The 22,393-nt window shown below is 44.0% G+C and overlaps 1 protein-coding gene across 5 annotated transcripts in view; it reads right to left on the bottom strand.

Moving 5' to 3' along the window:
* Positions 1-22,393, bottom strand: part of LOC137351772 (dipeptidyl peptidase 9-like) — a 146,885-nt gene that overhangs the window by 35,481 nt on the left and 89,011 nt on the right. For all 5 annotated transcript variants that reach the window (XM_068016580.1, XM_068016581.1, XM_068016584.1 and 2 more), the window contains 2 exons: positions 16,866-16,945; positions 14,960-15,112 (listed from right to left, as the gene is read on the bottom strand). In XM_068016580.1, the coding sequence (XP_067872681.1) occupies positions 14,960-15,112; positions 16,866-16,945 (233 nt within the window). The remainder of the gene's footprint in view (positions 1-14,959; positions 15,113-16,865; positions 16,946-22,393) is intronic.

The raw sequence follows: 22,393 nt of genomic DNA, 5'->3' as shown, positions 1-22,393 counted from the left end.
ATCATAATTCAGTCTGTTGTAACATAATTATAGAAAAGGACAGAGAATTCTCAATTGGGGCAAGGCCAATTTTACTAAACTGAGGAGTGATTTAGCAAAAGTGGACTGGAAACAGCTACTTGAAGGTAAATCAGTGTCAGAACAATGGGAGGCACTCAAAGGGGAGATTCAAGGGGTTCAGAGTAAACATGTTCCCGCAAAGCAAATGGGTGAGGCAGCCAAATCTAGAGCCCCATCGGTGTCAAGGAGCTTACTGGGTAAGTAAGATAAGGCAGAAAAGAAAAGCTATGTCCAACACCGAGAACTCAATACCACAGAAAGCTGAGAGGAATATAGAAAGTGGAGGGGTGAAATCAAAAAGGAAATTAGGAAAGCAAAGAGAGGGCATGACAGAATATTGGCAAGCAAAATCAAGGTGAACCCAAAGAAGTTGTATCAATACGTTAAGAGTAAGAGGATAACTAAGGAGAGAGTAGGGCCCATAAAAGGCCAAAAAGGTAACCTACGTGTAGGGGCGGAAGATGTTGGTATGGTTCTTAATGAAAACTTTGCGTCTGTCTTCGCAAAAGAGGGTACGATGCAGATATCGTAGTTGAGGAAGATTGTGAAGCATTGGATGTGATAAACATAGGGAGAGAGGAAGTATTAATGGGATCAGCATCCTTGAAAGTTGATAAATCACCAGGGGCAGATGAAATGTACCCTAGGCTGTTAAAAGCAGCGAGAGAGGAAACAGCAGAGGGTCTGACCATAATTTTCCAGTCCTCACTGGATACGGGTGTGGTGCCGGAAGGTTGGAGAACTGCTAACATTGTACCTCTGTTTAAAAAGGAAGCGAAGGATAGACCAGTCAGGCCAATCAGTCTAACCTCAGTCGTGGGCAAATTATTGGAATCTATCCTGAGACAGGAGAAACTGTCACTTAGAAAGGCACAGGTTAATCAAGGATATTCAGTATAGATTTGTTACGGGAAGATCTTGTTTGACCAACTTAACTGAATTTTTTGAAAAGGAGATAACAAGATAGATGAGGGTAGTGCAGTTGATGTGGTCTACATGGATTTTAGCACGGCTTTTGACAAGGTCCCACATGGCAGACTGGTTAAAAAAAAAACCGGGGGATCCAGGGAAATGTAGCAAGGTGGATACAAAATTGGCTCAGTGGCAGGAAACAAAGGGTAATTGCTGGTGTTTTAGCGACTGGAGGGCTGTTTCCATTGGCGTTCCTCAGGGCTCAGTACTGGGTCCCCTGCTTTTTGTGGTACATGTTAGCAATTTGGACGTAAATGTAGGGGGCATGATCAAGATGCTTGCAGATGACACAAAGATTGGCTGTGTGGCAGAAAGCGAGAAGGATAGCTGCAGGAAGATATTGATGATTTGGTCAGATAGGCAGAAAAGTGGCAAATGGAATTCAATGCAGAGAAGTGTGAGGTGATGCAATTGGGGAGGTCAAACCAGGCAAAGGAATAAACGATTAATGGGAAAATACTGAGAAATGTAGAGGAAGTGAGGGACCTTGGAGTGAATGTCCACAGATCCCTGAAGGCAGCAGGACAGGTAGATAAGGTGGTTAAGGCGACATATGGAATCCTTTCCTTTATTAGCCAAGGTATAGAATATAAAGAGCAGGAAGGTTATGCTGGAAATGTATCATTCATTGGTTCGGCCACAACTTGAGTAGTGTGTGTAGTTCTGGTCACCTCATTACAGAAAGGATGTATTTGCACTAGAAAGGGTACAGAGGAGATTTACAAGGATGTTGCTCTGACTGGAAAAATACAGCTATGGGAAAAGATTGGATATACTGGGTTTTCCTTGGAACAGAGAAGGCTGAGGGGAGATCTGATTGAAATGTACAAAATTTTGAGGGGCCTGGATAGAGTGGAGGTGAAGGGTCTATTCACCTTAGCAGAGAGGTCAGCGACGAGGAGGCAGAGGTTTAAAGTGATTAGTAGAAAGATTAGAGGGGAGATGAGGAAAATCTTTTTCACCCAGAGGGTGATGGGGGTCTGGAACTCACTGTCTGAAAGGGTAGTTGAGGCAGAGACCCTCAAATCATTCAAAAGGAGTCTGGATAAGCACCTTAATCCGTAACCTGCAGGGCTACAGACCAAATGCTGGAAGGTGGGATGAGAATAGGTGGATCGTTTTTTGGCTGGCACAGACACGATGGGCCAAGTGTCCTCTTTCTGTGCCTTAAACTTTCATGATTCTATGATTTCTATGAAATTCTTACAGCAGGACATGTGGGGATTCGGAAGACCCAATCATGTACAAGTTGATTTTTTTTTTTTAACTGGCCAGGTCTTTCCAAGGACATGGTGCAGTTTTGTGAAACATGCCATACGTGCCAGATTGTGGGAAAACCGCAACCTGCTATAAAACCGGCACCTCTAATTCCCATACCAGTTTTTGGGGAACCATTTAGTCGGGTGTTGGTAGACTGTGTAGGACCTTTATCAAAAACAATGTGTACTCACTATCATGGATACGGCTACTCAGTTCCCAGAGGACATTCCTTGGAGAACAATTACTGCTAAGAACATAAGAACTGGGAGCAGGAGTAGGCAATTCAGCGCCTCGAGCCTGCTCCACCATTCAATACGATCATGGCTAATCTCATCTCTGCCTCAACTCAACTTTCCTGCCCGGTCTCCATAACCCTTCAACCCATTAATAATTAAAAATCTGTCTATCTCCTCAAATTTACTCAATGCCCCAGCATCCACCACACTCTGGGGTAGTGAATTTCACAGCTTCACGACCCTTTGAGAGAAATAATTTCTCATCGCCATTTTAAATCTGCTACCCCTTATCCGAAAGCTATGACCTCTCGTTCTAGATTGCTCCACCAAAGGAAACATCCTCTCTACGTCTACTTTGTCAATCCCCTTAATCATCTTATATACCTCAATTAGATCTCCTCTCATTCTTCTAAACTCTAGAGAGTAAAGGCCTAAACTGCTCAATCTCTCTTCATAAGACAAACCCCTCATCCCTGGAATCAATCTAGTGAACCTCCTCTGAACTGCCTCCAATGCAACTACATCCCTCCTCAAATAATGGGACCAAATACTCCAGGTGCAGTCTCACTAATGCCTTGTACAGTTGCAGTAACACTTTCCTACTTTTATACTCTATTCCTTTAACAATAAATGCCAAAATTCCATTTACCTTCCATATTACCTGCTGTACCTGCATACTAGTTTTCTGCGATTCATGCACGAGGACACCCAGATCGTCTGCACCAAAGCACTCTGAAGTTTCTCTCCATTTAGGTAATAATTTGCTTTTCTATTCTTCCAACCAAAATGGATAACCTCACACTTATCCATGTTAAACTCCATCTGCCAACTTTTGACCCATTCGCCTAACCTATCCATATCCATTTGTAAATTTCTTATTTCTTTATTGCAACTTCCTATCCCACCTATTTTCGTGTCATCTGCAAACTTGGCTATAGTACCTTCTATCCCTGCATCCAAGTCATTGATATAGATTGTGAATAGTTGGGGCCCGAGGACCAAACCCACTAGTTACATCTTGCCAACCAGGAAAGGACCCATTTACCCCAACTCTGTTTTCTGTTTGCTAGCCAATCCTCTATCCAAGCTAATAAACTGCCCCTAACCCCATGCGATCTTACCTTGTGTATTAACCTTTTGTGCGGCACCGTATCAAATGCCTTCTGCAAGTCCAGATATACAACATCTACAGGATCCCCATTATCCACTTTACTTGTTACATCTTCGAAGAACTCTAGCAAATTAGTCAAACATGATTTACCCTTTATAAAACCATGCTGACTCTGATGAATTGCATTTTAACTTTCTAAATGTCCTGTTATTACTTCCTTAATAATGGATTCTAACAATTTTCCAACGACAGAGGTTAAACTAACTGGTCTATAGTTCCCTACTTTCTGCCTCCCTCCCTTATTGAATAAGGGCGTTATATTAGCATTTTTCCAATCCACTGGAACCTTCCCTGCATCCAGGGAATTTTGAAATATTATGACCAATGGATCCACTATCTCCACTGCCACTTCCTTTAAGACCCTACGATTTAGGCCAGAAGGCCCTGGGGACTTGTCTGCCTTCAATCCCAATAGTTTGCTCAGTACTTTTTCCCTAGTGATGATTGTTTTAAGTTCTTCCATTTCTATAACCTCCGCATTACCTGTTACTATTGGGATGGTACTAGTGTCCTCCACTGTGAAAACAGAGGCAAAATACTGATTTAGTGTCTCTACCATTTCTGTGTTCCCCACTATTAACTCCCCAGTCACATCCTCCAAGGGAGCAACATTCACTTTAGCTACTCTCTTCCCTTTTATATACTTATAGAAGCTTTTGCTAACCATTTTTATATTTTGCGCTAGTTTTCTTTCATAATTTACCTTTGCTCTTTTTATTACTTTTTTTAGTAACCCTTTGTTGATCTTCAAAAGTTTCCCAATCTTCCAGCCTGCCACTGGCCTTTGCAATATGGTATGCCGTGGTTTTTGTCTTTATATTATCCTTAACTTCCTTACTTAGCCATGGATGTTTTTGCCCCCTCTTACAATCTTTCTTCCTCTCTGGAATATATTTTAGTTGAGAAGAATTGAATATCTCCTTAAACATCTGCCACTGCTCATCAACTGCCCTATCTTTTAATCTTCCTGCCCAGTCCACTAGGGCCAAATCTGTCCTCATGCCTATGTAATTACCTTCGTTTAACTCCAAAACGCTCGCGTGGGACTCCGTTTCTCGCGCTCAAACTGAATTTGAAATTCTAGCATGATCACTCTTCCCTAGAGGATCCTTAACTATGAGATTAATTAGTTCCACCTCATTACATAATACCAAATCTAGAATAGCCTGTCCCCTCCGGGTTGGTTCCACAACATATTGCTCCAAAAAACAATCTCTAATACATTCAATGAACTCTCCCTCGAGGCTACCCTTGCCAATTTGATTAATCCAGTCTATATGCATATTAAAATCAACCATGATTATTGCCGCACCTTTCTTACAAGCCCCCAGTATGTCCTGGTTTATACCATGCCCCACTGCGGAACTACTGTTTGGGGACCTATAGATTACTCCCACCAGGGACTTCTTTCCCTTGCTATTAAAAAAATGACTGATTCTACGTCTTGATCTCCAGTGCCTATATCATTTCTCACTACAGCACTGATCTCTTCCTTTACTAACAAAGCTACACCACCTCCTTTTCCTTCCTGCCTATCCTTCCGAAATACTGAGTACACTTGGATATTCAATTCCCAAACCTGGTTTCCTTGCAACCACGTCTTAGTAATCGCCACTAAATCATACCCATTCGTCTCTATTTGCGCTGTTAACTCATTAATTTTATTACGAATGCTTCATGAATTCAGATACAAAGCCTTGAAATTTGTTCTATCATCAAATTTCCCTACTCTTGTACCATTCCTTGGTGCTATAGGCAGTTGTAGAGAAGTTAATCCAGTTCTTCACTCGATATGAATTACCGATTGAGATTCAGTCGGATCAGGGTTCCAATTTAATATCGACTTTGGGTCTAACACAGTCTTCAGCAGACCACCCACAGACAAGGGGCTTTAGAAAGATACCATCAGACTCTCAAAACTATGATCAGGGCGTACTGTCATGAACATCCCTATGATTGGGATAAAGGGCTCAAATGTCTTTTGTTTGCCACTAGAGATTCACCTAATGAGTCAATCAGTTTTAGTCCTTTTTAATTAGTTTATGGACATGAAATAAGAGGTCCTCTAGAACTAATTAAAGGAAGATTTTTTTTGGAGCAGAGGGACAAAACTTCGGTGTTGATTGTGTATCTGTGTTCCGGGAACGGCTCAAGAGAGCCTTGGTCAAACATGGGCACAAGAGCTGAACTCAAGAGGTGAGGTGAGAGTGACTGCCCTTGACATCAAGGCAGCATTTGACCGAGCATGGCATCAAGGAACCCTAGCAAAACTGAAGTCAATGGGAATCAGGGAGAAAGCTCTCTGCTGGTTGGAGTCATACCTAGCGCAAAGGAAGATGGTTGTGGTTGTTGGAGGTCAATCATCTCAGCTCCAGGACATCATTGCAGGAGTTCCTCAGGGTAGTGTCCTAGGCCCAAACATCAGCTGCTTCATCAATGACCTTCCTTCAATCATAAGGTCAGAAGTGGTGACGTTCGCTGATGATTGCACAATGTTCAGCACCATTCGCAACTCTTCAGATACTGAAGCAGTCCGTGTAGAAATGCAGCAAGACTTGGACAACAACCAGACTTGGGCTGATAAGTGGCAAGTAACATTCGCACCACACAAGTGCCAGGCAATGACCATCTCCAACAAGAGAGAATCTAACCATCCCCCCTTGACATTCAATGGCATTACCATCGCTGAATCCCCCACTATCAACATCCTAGGGGATACCATTGACCAGAAACTGAACTGGAGTAGTCATATAAATACCATGGCTACAACAGCAGGTCAGAGGATAGGAACCCTGCGGCAAGTAACTCACCTCCTGACTCCCCAAAGCCTGTCCACCATCTACAAGGCACAAGTCAAGAGTGTGATGGAATACTCTCCACTTGCCTGGATGAGTGCATCTCCAACAAAACTCAAGAAGCTTGACACCATCCAGGACAAAGCAGCCCGCTCGACTGGCACCTCATCTACAAACATTCACTCCCTCCACCACCGATGCACAGTGGCAGCAGTGTGTACCATCTACAAGATGCACTGCAGCAACACACCAAGGCTCCTTAGACAGCACCTTGCAAACCTGCGACCTCTACCAACTAGAAGGACAAGGGCAGCAAATACATGGGAACACCACCACCTGCAAGTTCCCATCCAAGTCCCACACCATCCTGACTTGGAACGAGATCGCCATTCCTTCACTGTCACTGGGTCAGAATCCTGGAACTCCCTTTCCAACAGCACTGTGGGTGTACCTACCCCACATGGACTGCAGCGGTTCAAGAAGGCAGCACACCACCACCTTCTCAAGGGCAATTAGGGATGGGCAATAAATGCTGGCCTGGCCAGTGACGCTCACATCCCATGAATGAATATTTAAAAAAAAATGTGGATTTAGGGGAATGCGGCACAGTGGCGCAGTGGTTAGCACCGCAGCCTCACAGCTCCAGGGACCCGGGTTCGATTCCAGGTACTGCCTGTGTGGAGTTTGCAAGTTCTCCCTGTGTCTGCGTGGGTTTTCTCCGGGTGCTCCGGTTTCCTCCCACAAGCCAAAAGACTTGCAGGTTGGTAGGTAAATTGGCCATTATAAATTGTCACTAGTGTAGGTAGGTGGTAGGGAAATATAGGGACAGTTGGGGATGTTTGGTAGCAATATGGGATTAGTGTAGGATTAGTATAAATGGGTGGTTGATGTTCGGCACAGGCTCGGTGGGCCGAAGGGCCTGTTTCAGTGCTGTATCTCTAATCTAAAACAGCATCCGTATTGCTTAAGCCCAGAGAAACAGGCCCAGGTAAAAGCAGAAATCCAATAAATGCTGGAAAGCCACTTAATTGAACCCAGTCAAAGCAGCTGGAGTTCCCCAGTCATGTTAGCGCCTAAATCTGTTGGTTCAACTAGATTCTGCCTGGACAAGAGAAAGGTTAATGCAGTAACAAAGGCAGACTCCTATCTAATTCCTCGCTTGGAAGACTGTATTGACAAAGAGGGCACTGCCATGTTTGTTACCAAAATATGTTTGTTAAGAGGATACTGGCAGGTTCCTTTAACACCCCAAGCTAATGAAATAGCAGCTTTTGTCACACCAGACAGTCTTTTCCAATGACAAGTGATGCCATTCAGGCTAAAGAAAAAAATGCCCCAGTCACTTTTCAGAGACTAATGAACCAAGTGGTAGCCAGTACTCCTAACTCTGTGGTTTACCTTGACAATGTGCTGGCATACAGTGAACCACTTGGAACAACTAGAAGCTCAGTTTAGAAAATTACAATCGGCTGATTTAGTGATAAACCTTGTCCAAAGTGAATTTGCAAAATCCAGAGTAACCTACCTTGGGCATATATTAAGTGCTGCCAAAAACAGCAAAAGTACAAGTATTGATGGTGTACCCACCTGTAGGACTAAGCAAGAAATCATGAGGTGCTTGGGGATGTGTGGTTTCTACAAGTTTGTACCAAATTTTAGTACTAAAGCTTTTCCACAGACAGATTTGCTACAAAAAAAAAGAAAACCAAGGTAGTATGATCAGGAAAGTGCCAAGCATCTTTTGAGAGGCTGATAGCCATTTTTATTAATGAACCAGTGGTGGCTGCACCAAATTTCACTAAGCCTTCAAAGTAACAATTGATGCTAGTGACCTGGGGGGTCAGCGCAGTCCCGTTAGAAGACCATGAATCAGGCATTGAAAGGCCAGCTGGACACTTTCCCAAAAAGCTAAATCGATACCAAAAAAGATATTCAACAGCGGAGAATGAAACCCTAGGCCTGTTACTAGCTCTTAAGCATTTTGAGGTCTTTGTCCGCCATAACTACCGAGACACACTGGTATATATTGATCAAAGCCCCCTCGCCTTTGTGGAAAAATTCAAAAGCCAGAATGCCAGACTATTCTGCTGGAGTTTACTATTTCAACCTCATCACTTAAAGCTTATCCACATTGCGGGAAAAGACAATGTGATTGCGGATGCTTTGTCTAGATTTAACTTTGCTTTGAATTATCTGAGTGCAAAGATGGTACAAAGCAGAACTGTATTAGCTACAGACAAAGAGTGACTGAGTATCAATGTGAAAATATACTTTAAAATATTTTTTACCTTCTTTTTGTTCCCACTCTTTGTAATGAAATGCATTTGAAAATGGCGTTTCATTCCTCCAAGGATGGAGGTGTTATATCTATGCTTCTACATATTCCCAGGGGAAAAGCCCCTGGGAAGGACAGCATTACCCCTGAAATAATCAAGAGTGCCAAGCCTGCTATACTCTCAGCACTACATGAACTGCTATGCCTGTGCTGGGACGAGGGAGCAGTACCCCAGGACATGCGCGACGCCAATATCACCCTCTATAAAAACAAAGGTGACCACAACAACTACCATGAAATCTCCCTGCTCAGCATAGTGGGGAAAGTCTTTGCTCGAGTCGCTCTGAACAGGCTCCAGAAGCTGGCCGAGCGCGTCTACCCTGAGGCACAGTGTGGCTTTCGTGCAGAGAGATCGACCGTTGACATGCTGTTCTCCCTTCGTCAGATACAGGAGAAATGCCGTGAACAACAGATGCCCCTCTACATTGCTTTCATTGATCTCACCAAAGCCTTTGACCTTGTCAGCAGACGTGGTCTCTTCAGACTACTAGAAAAGATCGGATGCCCACCAAAGCTACTAAGTATCATCACCTCATTCCATGACAATATGAAAGGCACAATTCAACATGGCGGCTCCTCCTCAGAGCCCTTTCCTATCCTGAGTGGCGTGAAACAGGGCTGTGTTCTCGCACCCACACATTTTGGGATTTTCTTCTCCCTGCTGCTTTCACATGCGTTCAAGTCCTCTGAAGAAGGAATTTTCCTCCACACAAGATCAGGGGGCAGGTTGTTCAACCTTGCCCGTCTAAGAGCAAAGACCAAAGTACGGAAAGTCCTCATCAGGGAACTCCTCTTTGCTGACGATGCTGCTTTAACATCTCACACTGAAGAGTGCCTGCAGAGTCTCATCGACAGGTTTGCGGCTGCCTGCAATGAATTTGGCCTAACCATCAGCCTCAAGAAAACAAACATCATGGGGCAGGACGTCAGAAATGCTCCATCCATCAATATTGGCGACTACGCTCTGGAAGTGGTTCAAGAGTTCACTTACCTCGGCTCAACTATCACCAGTAACCTGTCTCTAGATGCAGAAATCAACAAGCGCATGGGAAAGGCTTCCACTGCTATGTCCAGACTGGCCAAAAGAGTGTGGGAAAATGGCACACTGACACGGAACACAAAAGTCCGAGTGTATCAGGCCTGTGTCCTCAGTACCTTGCTCTATGGCAGCGAGGCCTGGACAACATATGTCAGCCAAGAGCGACGTCTCAATTCATTCCATCTTCGCTGCCTCCGGAGAATACTTGGCATCAGGTTGCAGGACCGTATCTCCAACACAGAAGTCCTCGAGGCGGCCAACATCCCCAGCTTGTACACACTACTGAGTCAGCGGCGCTTGAGATGGCTTGGCCATGTGAGCCGCATGGAAGATGGCAGGATCCCCAAAGACACATTGTACAGCGAGCTCGCCACTGGTATCAGACCCACCGGCCGTCCATGTCTCCGCTATAAAGACGTCTGCAAACGCGACATGAAATCCTGTGACATTGATCACAAGTCGTGGGAGTCAGTTGCCAGCGTTCGCCAGAGCTGGCAGGCAGCCATAAAGACGGGGCTAAAATGTGGTGAGTCAAAGAGACTTAGTAGTTGGCAGGAAAAAAGACAGAGGCGCAAGGGGAGAGCCAACTGTGCAACAGCCCCGACAAACAAATTTCTCTGCAGCACCTGTGGAAAAGCCTGTCACTCTAGAATTGGCCTTTATAGCCACTCCAGGCACTGCTCCACAAACCACTGACCACCTCCAGGCACGTATCCATTGTCTCTCGAGATAAGGAGGCCCAAAAGAAAAAGAAAGAAAAAGATATATTTTTGTGAAGTATTTGGAGGACTCATGTATTTTAGAATTATGGGCATTGTTTTCTTTGGAAAAATTGAAAAGGATTCCATGGATTTTTTTCGCTGGGGTCATTAAAAGGACACTGAAGTAGAGGCCTGCTACCTGACCAGAACCCGATGGGACCCAAAGACACGTGTTGGGTTAAGCCAGGCCCATATTCCGGGGCCGGCTACACACGGTAAGTGCTCTGCCGTTAAGTAGAAATAAAAAAAAATTTTTAATTAAAAAAAAAAACTTACCTGAGCTGGGAGTCCAGGACGAAACTGAGTCTGCGCAGTGCGCGAAGACGTCACTATGATGTCATCGCGCATGTGCTGCAGCTCGGTGGAGCTTCCCAGTGGGAAGGCAAGTAAAGTGATGGTCGGGTATGGCTCGGGTCGGGTCGAGTAGTGGCAGGTTCGGGTCAGGGCAAAATCAGAGGGACTCAGGCCAGGTCGGGCTCGGGTCTGCTGTGGTTCGGTCGGGTTCTTTTTCCTGACCCAAAGCAGGCCTCTACACTGAAGGGACTTGGTTTGTCAATAATCCTTACTGAAAGTCACCTGTCTTCAGATAAATACCCAGCAGGGGCTTTTTGACTTGGGGGAGATGTTTACAGAGAAATGACAGGTCAAGATTTATAGGGGTCAGGAGGCTTGACTCTTGAGATACTGTTTCTGGTTTTGCTTTGGACAGTGTGTTGGAGTGTGAACTGTTTTGAAGGCCTTTGGAGAAAACCAGCCAAGAGAGCAGTCATCATCAGCAGCCTTTTCTGAGAACTTCCTGAAAATCAAGTGCAAGACAGAGAAACTGATGCTGCATTTCTCCTGAAAAGTCTGCCAGAAACTCGATGCCGCATTTCACCTGGAAAACCTGCCAAACTGATCTTCAATGTCGCCTGAAAGAACTGTTCTAGCAAGATCCCAGTGACAGCTGTCTACGCATATTTGGGATGCCAAACCAAAAACGAACAACTGACATCTTTCCGTATCATCTTTCTGTATCTTCCTTTTTTCCTTCAAGAATTAGCAAGTATTTGGCCAAATTATTGTTTTTGCCTTTTTTTTTTGTAACAAAACTAAAAAAAGAAAATCTTTTTTCTGGTTAACCGGTATGTGTGCGCACGTGAGAGGGGCTAAGGTAAAAGGGAACTTTCCTATTTCAGTACGTAAATGCTTTGCTTCATTACTGGTTATATCTTATTTTATAATAAACTGATACTTTTGTTGTTTATTAAAGAAACCTGGTTGGTGTATTTTATTCTGGGATACAAACAGAGTTTATGATTGACCGTATTAGTAACTATGTAAACATTTAAATATACGTTGTGACCTGTGGAGAAGTGGAACGACGAAAAACAGTGCACTCCTCCCACTTCAGTCCGAACAGGAGTAATGCATACAGTTCTGGGCACCACACCTCAGGAAGGACGCATCAACAACTATATTTATGCAGCACCTTCAACATAATAAAATGTCCCAAGGAGCATTATAAAACAAAATATGACAGACACAAAAGCTTGGTCAAAGAGGTAGATTTTAAGGAGTGTCTTAAAGGAAGAAAGCGAGGTGGAAAGGTGTAGGGAAGGTATTCCAGAGCTTGGGGCCTCAGCAACTGAAATCACAGCCTCCAATGGAGGAGCAATTAAAATCAGGGATGCATAAGGAGGCCTGAATTAGAGAAGCGCAGTTATCTGGAGGGTTGTGGGGCTGGAGGAGATTACAGAGATAGGGAGGGGTGAAGCCATGGAGGGATTTGAAAACAAGGATGAGAATTTTAAAGATGAAGTAACTGCTTGACTGGGAGCCAAAGCAGGTCAGCGAGCACAGGGGTAATAGGGGAACAGGACTTGGTGAGAGTTCAGACAGGAACAACAAAGTTTTGAATGACAAGTTTACGAAGAGACCAGCCAAGAATGCATTGGAATAGTCAAGTCTAGAGGTTACAAAGGCATGTGCGTTTCAGCTGCAGATGAGTTGAGATGGGTGAAGTCGGGCGATGTTACAGAAGTGGAAATTGGTGGTCTTAGCGATAGCACGAATGAGAGGTCAGAATCTCATCTCTAACTCAAATGTGATACCAAGGTTGTGCACAGGCTGGCTTAATCTCAGACTGTTGCCAGGGAGCGCAATGGAGTCAGGAGCTAAGGAACAGAGTTTGCAGCGGGGTCTGAAAACAATGCCTACAGTCCTCCCAACATTTAATTGAAGGAAATTTCTGCTCATCTAGTACTGGATGTCAGATAAGCAGCTGGATAATTTAGCAACAATGGAGTTGTCAAGCGAAGTGGTGTGTCGTCAGCACACGTGAAAATTAATCCTGTGCTTTCAGACAATGTTGCCGAGGGGGCAGCATGTAGATGAGAAATGGGAGGGGGCCAAGGATAGATCTTTGGGGCACACCAGAGTGCAACAGTGCAGGAGCAAGAAGAGAAGCCATTGCAAATGATTCTCTGGCTAGGATTAGAGAAGAATGGAAGCAGGTGAGATCAGTCCTACCCAGCTTGACGACAGTGGGGATGTTGGAGGAGGATGGTGGGGTCAAACATCTCAAAGGCTGCAGACAGGCCGAAAGGACAAGGAGGGAAAGTTTACCTTTGTCACAATCACAAAGGATGTTATTTGTAACTTTGATAACTGCCTTGGATGGGCCGCGCAGGGCAAATTTATTAGAATGTTATCGGGGCTGAAAGAGCTCAATTATGAGGACATGTTGTATAGACTCGAAGATTAAGGGTGATTTAACGGCGATGTTTAAGATGATTAAAGGATTTGGGAAGGCAGATTACAGAGTGAAATGATTTCCTCTGTTGTGGGGGGGCGGGGCGGCGGACAGTCCGTTCAGGGGTGATGTCAGAAAGCACTTCTTCACACAAAGGGTGTGTATCTGGCAGTTAATAAGAAGGAATCTGCTGTTAAAAACTACCAAGGCTGCAAGTAAAATATTCAAGAAGTGAATATCACCGCTGAGCCCTAGCGATCAGCATGCCCCATTAAGACCGACACCACGAAAACAATGAAATGCAAATCTGGAATTCTTCCCCCATAAATCTATTCAGACTGGGGTCAAATTTTTAAAACAGATTGATAGATTTTTGTGAAGTAGAAGTATCAAGGGGTACAGATCCAAGGCGAATAGATAGTGTTAAAATACAGATGAGCCATAACCTCTTCTTCTTAAGCAGTCCCTTAGGAACGAGGATGACTTTCTTCCACTCCAGGTTTGTGGGTCCTTAGGTGACTGACTAGTCCAATCCTGAAATTCCAGGTCCCAAAGTTCATTTTGAGGGGGTGGAAGGTGCCTGTGCATGGGTTCTTTTAATGTGGGGTGGCCGTTGCACACTAACTACCACACGGTCCAAGCGAAACAAGGTCTTAGTCCAATGACAGGGATGGCCAAGACGATTGGAGAGCAGGCTACGCTACACGGACGGGAACTCATACATACACATAGCCAGCACGTCCAGCTGGTGAGCCCGGATGCAGGTTGTGTGGGTCTGTGTCAGGGTGTTCTTGAAGGGGTTACTGAAAGCCTGCTCCAAGGGCTTCCCAGGATCCCTCATGGAGCTGGCAGGATGAATGGCGTAATGGGCACAAGGGACTGAACGGCCTTCTCCTATTCCTATGCAGCTTCAGGCCCCATTTCGCTAAGAAAACACTGGGAAATTTCAGATGGTGGGATTGAAAGTGAGTGAGGTGTTTTTGGGGAGTGGGCCGGGGTGGGGGGGGAAAAGAGTTCTCAAATTTAAGAGGAAGTTGCTTCTCTTTTATACTGATTTAACATCTGGAATTCATTTCTTTTAAAACAAAAAGAGGCAGAAATGCGTAAAATCTGATCCCGAGCCAGTGAATCCTGCCAACCTGAGCTTCTTTGAGGGAATGGTCATGCCACCTTGAAGCAGTACAACTGACCTAAGGAACACTGCATATTCAGAGAAATTGAGCCTGGGCCCCACCACTCTTTGAAACTATGCGAGTGAACCTAATTATTCCATTGACCAGGAAGTAGCGAATAAAAAAATTAACATATGAAAGTTAAATAAAGAATAGATTTATGAAGACTCGACCAATTACTTTTCTTGAATTGAGAAACCTAGATGAAGATTCATAGCACAGGCAAAGCTGAAAAGAGTAGATAGTTCAGGAAGTGATCAGGCTGTTTGGATTTAAAAGCCTGTAAAGTCAGAGAAAAGGAAAGCAGGATTGAATTGAGTTAGCTCATAACTGGTCACCTTCTCTTGCTATTCATTGAATAAGCTCTTAATTAGTTTTAATTTTCTTCACAACTTTCCTGAATTCCTGGAGTGAAAATACTCACCTGGCTCACTGAGCAGCTATGTGAGAAGCCAGCTTTTGTTAGCTGAACTATTTCCCCTGGAAATTCATAGTTCACCACATAGAGGTGATGTTCTAATGGAGTGTCTTTAGTGGCTTGGAAATAGACCAACTTTGTTGCTTCATTCACCCAGATCTGAAAAACGTAACAAGCACAAATGGTCCTAAGTCCCAAAACAACCCAGCACAGAACAAAACACCACTTGAAACCAATAATGTTCATAATTATTTAGGCTTAACAGGAAAAAAACAAATCACACTTAGCATTCTTTAATGATGTGTTATTATGTGACATTCTTAACTCAAAAGATCAGTGTGTCCATCACTAGCAATAGATTTATAACTACCTGTAATCTTCCCTAGTATTGTACAGTGCAAGATGCTTTCTCCAGGCACAGCCAGAGCTTGGAAAGACAAAGTCCACAACTATTAGTTTTCTGCACAATTCAAGAAAACACTGTAGAACTTCCCATGCCCACTACTACTGAAACTGACGTCCGGGTATTGTTAACTGAGGAGGTTGTTGGGTGAAGCTCGGCTGTGCTGTCATCCAAGTCAACTGCTTGCCATCACCCATTATCTGGGCACACAGGAATAATGTTGAGAGCTTTAGTTCTGGGTCACCATCCATCAACACCTGTGGGAAGTGATGATTAATGGGGTTCAAGATTGTTCCGGTGACAGGGGTGGGGAGGGGAGAGATTACGGTCCTGTGGCTAAACAGCCCCACCAACACATCAATCATGGCCTTGAGGGGGTGACCAGTGCCTGTTGGGGTTCACTACTTGCTCATTCAATGCTCTCGAAAGTAAAACTCTGGTTGAAAACATGAACAAATAATTGTGCATTTGCAATTATGATGGATATTTGTACGCATGCAGGCCTAGTTAGTTAAACATCTAATTTTGGCCGGTCATAGAAACTGCTCAAGCAATGGGAAATTATTTGTGATCAACCTATGCGAAGACACTAAACATTCTGGTGTTAAAAAGGTTTTTAAAAAGCTTCTGACAGTCATCGAGCCCTGAAAGTCTCAATTTGATTTACCAACATCCAAGGACACTGCAGCCTGAAAAGTGAGCCATTATGTGAAGCACTAGTAGACAGTTTGATGACCTGATCAGGCTCTATACAATTTGCAGTATGGCGAGCAGAATTAGCTGACCTCAGTTGGGGCGGCAATAAGGTCACTGCAGTTGGATGCATCACATTTCTCCTCAGTGGTAACATGGTGGTGAATTTCAATTGTGCTTAATGTCCTTACTATGATGGGGTGCCCAAAATTGCAGTCTAACCAACATTTTGTACAAACTTAATAACCAATTCTTTACTCTTATAAACCCCAAAAATGTTGTTGCTGCTTTTTTATGGCAACATCTATTTGTAATTTGCAGTTTCAGGAAATTATCCATCTGAATCCCTGGCTCTCTGTTCAACTATAACCTTTAGTGGTTGTCTTTTCACTACAATGATACGCCAATTCCTGGTTTTCCCTTCAAAAATGCATTACCTCACATTTACGCAATCTCAAGAGGATGTGTGCGTGCAAGCTTGGGGAACTGGTGGAGGTCGGGCATGGGTTGCGGATGCGAGATTGGTTACTGACAATTAAGATCTTCTGGCTAAATAGCTAACGCTCATCGTCGAAGTTCTTAACTGAATAACATGCACTTGAAGTAGTTATCAGTAGGCAACCTGTGCTCCTGGAACACTATCCAAGCAAGCTGCCAACACTTTCATGGCACGAGAAGAATATTTCAGACCATAATTTAATAATGAATGTCATTTACTTGATTTACAATCTTGATTAATTCATTGCCTTGCTTTCACTCCCATTCAGCTGATGAGCAAAGCCACCAATCTTTACAACCCATACTCTGTATGCTTACCCTCGAGCCATGTCTTGCCAGCACCTCCCACTCGCCACTAGTTAGTGCAACCTCCTCTTTGATTGGACATTTAAAATCATCTGAAAAAAGAGCCAATAATTAGTCCAATAAAAGCAAAGTTACACAACACAAGTAACTGATAGAGAAAAACAGGAAAATTCAGTTGAGATGTTGCTGTTATGATCATAAATCTGCAATTTTTTCCTCCCAAAGATAATACCCAAATACATCTAAATACACCCAAAATCCTAGAGTCCTTTGCAATAATAACGACCTGTTGCTATAAACCTGCAGCAGCCATAACTACAGGATGTTCAGTCAGAACATGCAAACCGTCTTCAAACCTCTTCTCCACCCTCACCTCTATTAAGTGTGACGAGTTCTTTGTTGCTAAGGTTGAGACCATCCGATCAACTGCTTCCCTTCATTCCACAAGCCCACTGGGCCAAATGCACTCAAGTCCCATCCTATCCTCGCCCTGAACTCACATCTTTATCCAATTTCTCTATCTTCCCTCATGCCATCTCTGAACTCATCTCGTCCATGAGAGCCACCTTCTGCTCCTTTGACCCTATTCCCACTCTAAACTGACCACCCAACTTCCCTTCCTGTATAGTCAACAGTTCTCTCAAGTACTATCCCTCTCTCCTTTAAATCTGCTGTCATCAGTCCTCTCCTCAAAAGACAAGCCTCGTCTCCACCATTCCTGCAAACTACTGCCAGATCTCCAACCTCCCTTTCCTCTCCAAGTGTTTGATCATGTTGTCACCTCCCAAATCCTTGCCCATCTTTCCTGGAGCTCAATTTTTGAATCCCTCCAATCTGGTTTCCACCCTTGCCACAGTACTGAAATGGCTCTCAAAGTCACAAATGACATCCTATGTGACTGTGACAAAAGATTACCCTTCATCGTCTTGTCCGCAACCTTTGTCACAGTTGACCACACCATCCTCTTTCAACGCCCCTCCACTGTTTCCCATCTGCATGGGACTGCACTTGCCTGATTCTATTCTTATCTATCTAAACGTAGCCAGAGTATCACTGGCGATGTGGCTTCTCTTCCTGCTCCTGCACTGTTACCCCGATGACCTCCAAGGTTCTATCCTTTGCCCCTCTTATTTCTCACTGAATGCTCCCTCCCTCAGTGACATCATGCGAAAGCACAGCATTAGTTTCCTCGTGCACGCTGACGACACCCAAATCTCTCACCACCTCTCCCGACTACTCCAATGTCGCTAAGTTATCTGACTGCTTGTCGGACATCCAGAAATGGAGTAGAAATTTCCTCCAATACTGGAAGACCGAAGCCAGTGTCTTTAATGTCCACTACAAAATTCATTCCCTAGCGACTGATTCCATTCCCCTTCCTAGCAACCATCAGAGGCTGAATCCAACTGTACACAACCTCTATTATATTTGACACCGAGCTTTCAATTAATTATCTGAATAATCACTAAGACCACTTATTTTCATCACAACACGGCCCAACTCTGATCAGGCCGCACCTCATCTGCTGTCAAAACCCTCATCCATGTCTAGTACCTCCAGACTTGACTACCCAAATGTACTCCTGGCCATCCTCCCACATTCTACTTTCCGTAAACTTGATGTCATCCAAACCTCTGTTGCCTGAGTCCTTACATGCACTAAGGCCTGTTCACCCAACGTCCCTGTATTCACTGACCTACATGGACTCCCAGTAAAGCAACACCTGGATTTTAAAATTCTCATCCTTGCTTTCCCTCCATGGCCTCATCCCTCTCCATCTCTAATCTCCTTCAGCTCCATAATCCTCCAAGATATTTATGTTCATTCAATTCTGGCCTCAAGTATTCCTGATTTTAATCACCACCATTGGTGGCTGTGCCTTAAGCTGTCTAGGCCTGAAACTAGAATTCCCTCTCTGCCTCTCTAGCTCTTTCCTCCTTCAAGATGTTTCTTAAAAATCTACCTCTTTGACCAAGCTTTTGGTCACCTGCCCAATATCCTTTACGTTGCTTGGTGTCAATTTTGCAGTGAAGCACCAATCATACAATCGTAGAATGATTACAGCTCAGAATCAGCCCGTCACATCTGTGCCGACTCTCTGCAAGAACTCATCTAGCCCACTCCTCTGCCTTTTCCCCATAGCCCTGCAAATTTTCTCTCGAAATAATTATCTAGTTCTCTTTTGAATGCCCCAATTGAATCTGCTTCCACCACTCCACCACACTCTCAGGCAGTGCACTCCAGATCCTAGTCACTCACTGCGTAAAAAGGTTTTTCCCTCCTGTCACTGTTGCTTCTTTTGCCAACCACCTTAAATCAATGTCCTCTGGTTCTGGATTCTTAAGCCAATGGGAACAGTTTCTCCCTATCTACTCTGCCTAGACCTCTCTTCATTTTGAGCACCTCCATCAAATCTCCTCTTAATCTTCTCTTCTCTAAGGAAAACAGATCCAGCTTCTCCAACCTATCCATGCAACTGAAGTTCCTCATCCCTGGAAGCATTCTCATGATTCTTTCCTGCACCCTCTCTAATGCATTCACATCTTTCCTAAAGTGCGGTGCCCAGAACGGGACACAATTATGTACAAGATTATGACAGGCATAAGTTAGGCAAGGAAAAAACTATTCACATTAATAGTACAAGGACTAGGGGACACGGGCTTTGGGCATGAGATGCAGAGGGAATATGAGGAAGAACTTTTTTTTTATCAGCGGGTGATAACAACTTGAAACTCGCTGCCCACAAAGGTGGTGCAGGGAAGACAATCAATGACTTCAAAAGGAAATTGGACAGCCACTTGAAGGAAATAAACTTGCAGGGTTATGGGGATCAAGCAGGGGAGTGGGACTGACTGGATAGCTCTGTGGAGAGCTGGCATGGACTTGATGGATCGAGTGGCCTACTTCTGTGCCATAAATGACTGACTGACAATACTCCAGTTGAGGCCGAAGCATTGTTTTGTACAGGTTTAATCATAACTACCTTGTTTTGTACTCCATGCCCCAATTAGTAAAGCCCACGATCACACATGCTTTATTAACAGCTTTCTCAACCTGCCCTGCAACTGTCAATGATTTGTGCCCATATAGCCCCCGGTCCCTCCGTTCCTGTGCTCCTTTTAGAATTGCATCCGTTAATTTATATTGCCTCTCCTTGTTCTTCCTTCGAAAATGAATCACTTCACACTTTCATGCATTAAATTTCAATCTGCCACTTCTCTGCCCATTCCACCAGCCTGTCTATGTCCTCTTGAAATTTATCACTACCTTCCTCATAGTTCACAATATTTCCAAGTTTTGTCATCCGCAAATTTTGAAATTGTGCCCTGAACGCCAATGTTTAAGTCATTAATATAGATCAAGAAAAGATCAACAGTCCCAACACTGACCCCTGGGGAAAATCGAACAATATAGCTTTCTCCAGTCTGAAAAACAACCGTTCACAAATACTGTTTCCTGTCACTCAGCCAATTTTGCATCCATGCTGCAACTATCCCTTTTATTCCGCGGGCTCTAACTTTACAAACAAGCCTGTTATGTGGCACTTTATCAAATACCTTTTGGAAGTCCATGTACAGATCAACCACATGACCTTAATCAACTCTGTTACCTCATCAAAAAAACTCAAGTAAGTTAGGTAAAAACAATTTGCCCCTACAAATTTGTGCTGACTTTCCTTAACTAATCCACATTTGTCCAAGTGACTGCTAATTTTGAACCAAATTATTGTTTCTAAAAGCTTTCCACCAGCAAGGTTAAACTGACAGGCCTGTAGTTGCTGGGCTTGCCCTTACACACTTTCTTGAACAAGGGTGGAACATTTGCAATTCTCCAATCCTCTGGCATCACCCCTGTACCAAAGGAGGATTGGAAGATTATGGCCAGTGCCTCCTCAATTTCCACCCTTTCTTCCCCAAGCATCTGGTCCTGGTGACTTCTCAACTCAAGTAGAGCCAGCCTATCTAATACCTCCTCTGTCAATTTTTAGCCCATCCAATGTCTCAACTACCTTTTCTTTCACTATGACTTGGGAAACATCATCTTCCTTGGTAAAGACAGATACAAAGTACTCATTTAGTACCTCAGCCATGCCCTCTGCCCCCATGCGTAAATCCCCATTTAGGAACCTAGTCGGCCCACTCCTCCTTTTGCCATTTATGTGCCGATAGAAGACTTTTCGATTCCCTTGTTAGCTGCGAGCCTCTTCCCATACTTTCTTTACTTCTCATTTGTTTTTCACTTCTTCTCTGAACCCATATTCAGCCTGGTTCTAAATTATCATCCATCTCATTTTCATATGCACCTTTTTTCTGCTTCATCTTACGCCCCATCTCTCATCATCCAGGGAGCTCTGGATCTCTGCCCTACCTTTCTCCCTCGTGGGAATGTACCTTAACTGTACCTGAGCTATCTCCTTTTTAAAGGCAGTCCATTGTTCAGTTACAATTTTGCTTTTCAATCTTTGATTCTAATATACTTGGGCCAGATCCATTCACAAGCCATTGAAGTTGGTCCTCCCCAATTAATTATCTTTACGCTGGCTTGCTCCTTGTCCTTTTTCATAGCATAAGGTTTAGGTTAGCTATGGTCTCTGTCTCCTAAATGTTCCCCTACTGTCACTTGATCCACTTATCCCACCTTATTCCACAGAACCAGGTCCAGCAATGCCGCTTTCCTCATTGGACTGGAAACATACTGATTTGGAAAATCTCCAGAACACTCTAGAAACTCTTGCCCCCTCTGCCTTATACACTAATATCCCAGTCTATATTAGGATAATTAAAGTTCCCCATTATAATTACTCTATAATTCCTGCACCCCTCTAACTTCCTTGCAAATTTGTTCCTCTATACCCTTCCCACTAGTTGGTGGCCTATGGAATACACACAGCAATGTAATGGTACCTTTATTGTTTGTTAGCACTAACCAGATTCTGTCCTTGACCCCTTTAGGATATCCTCTCTCTCTAGCACTGTAATGTTCTCTTAATAAATACAACTACCCCTTCTCATTTCCTTCCTTCCCTATCTTTCCTGAACACAGTGTAGCCAGAAACATTTAGTACCCAGTCCTGCCCTTTTTTGAGCTAAGTCTCCGTTATCTCCACATCATATTTCCACGTGGCATTCTGCGCCTGCAGCTCACCAACCTTATTTACCACATTCCGCACATTTATATACATGCGCAGTAAACCTAATTTAGACCTTATTGCATTACACTAACCCCACCTGATGCCTATTTCCTATTCTAGTTGTTATCTGTCTCCCTCAATTCTGTGCATCTGTGTTTTACTTTTTAATACTGCCTTCCAGTTCCCACACCCCTTACAAGTTAGTTGGAACTCTTCCCAATCCTAGCAAATCGACATTGGTCCCAGCTCTGTTCGGGTGCAATGTCTTGCCTGTTCAGGTCCCATCTGCCCCAGAACCGATCCCAACGTCCCAGGAATCTGAAGCCCTCCATCAAGCCACGCGTTCATCTGCTTGATCCTCCTTATTTCTATACTCATTGCGCACGGTACTGGCGGCAATCTGGAGATC

This window comes from Heterodontus francisci, chromosome 36, assembly GCF_036365525.1.
Source record: "Heterodontus francisci isolate sHetFra1 chromosome 36, sHetFra1.hap1, whole genome shotgun sequence".
Lineage (NCBI taxonomy): Eukaryota > Metazoa > Chordata > Chondrichthyes > Heterodontiformes > Heterodontidae > Heterodontus > Heterodontus francisci.
This window is presented reverse-complemented; position numbering and strand designations above follow the sequence as displayed.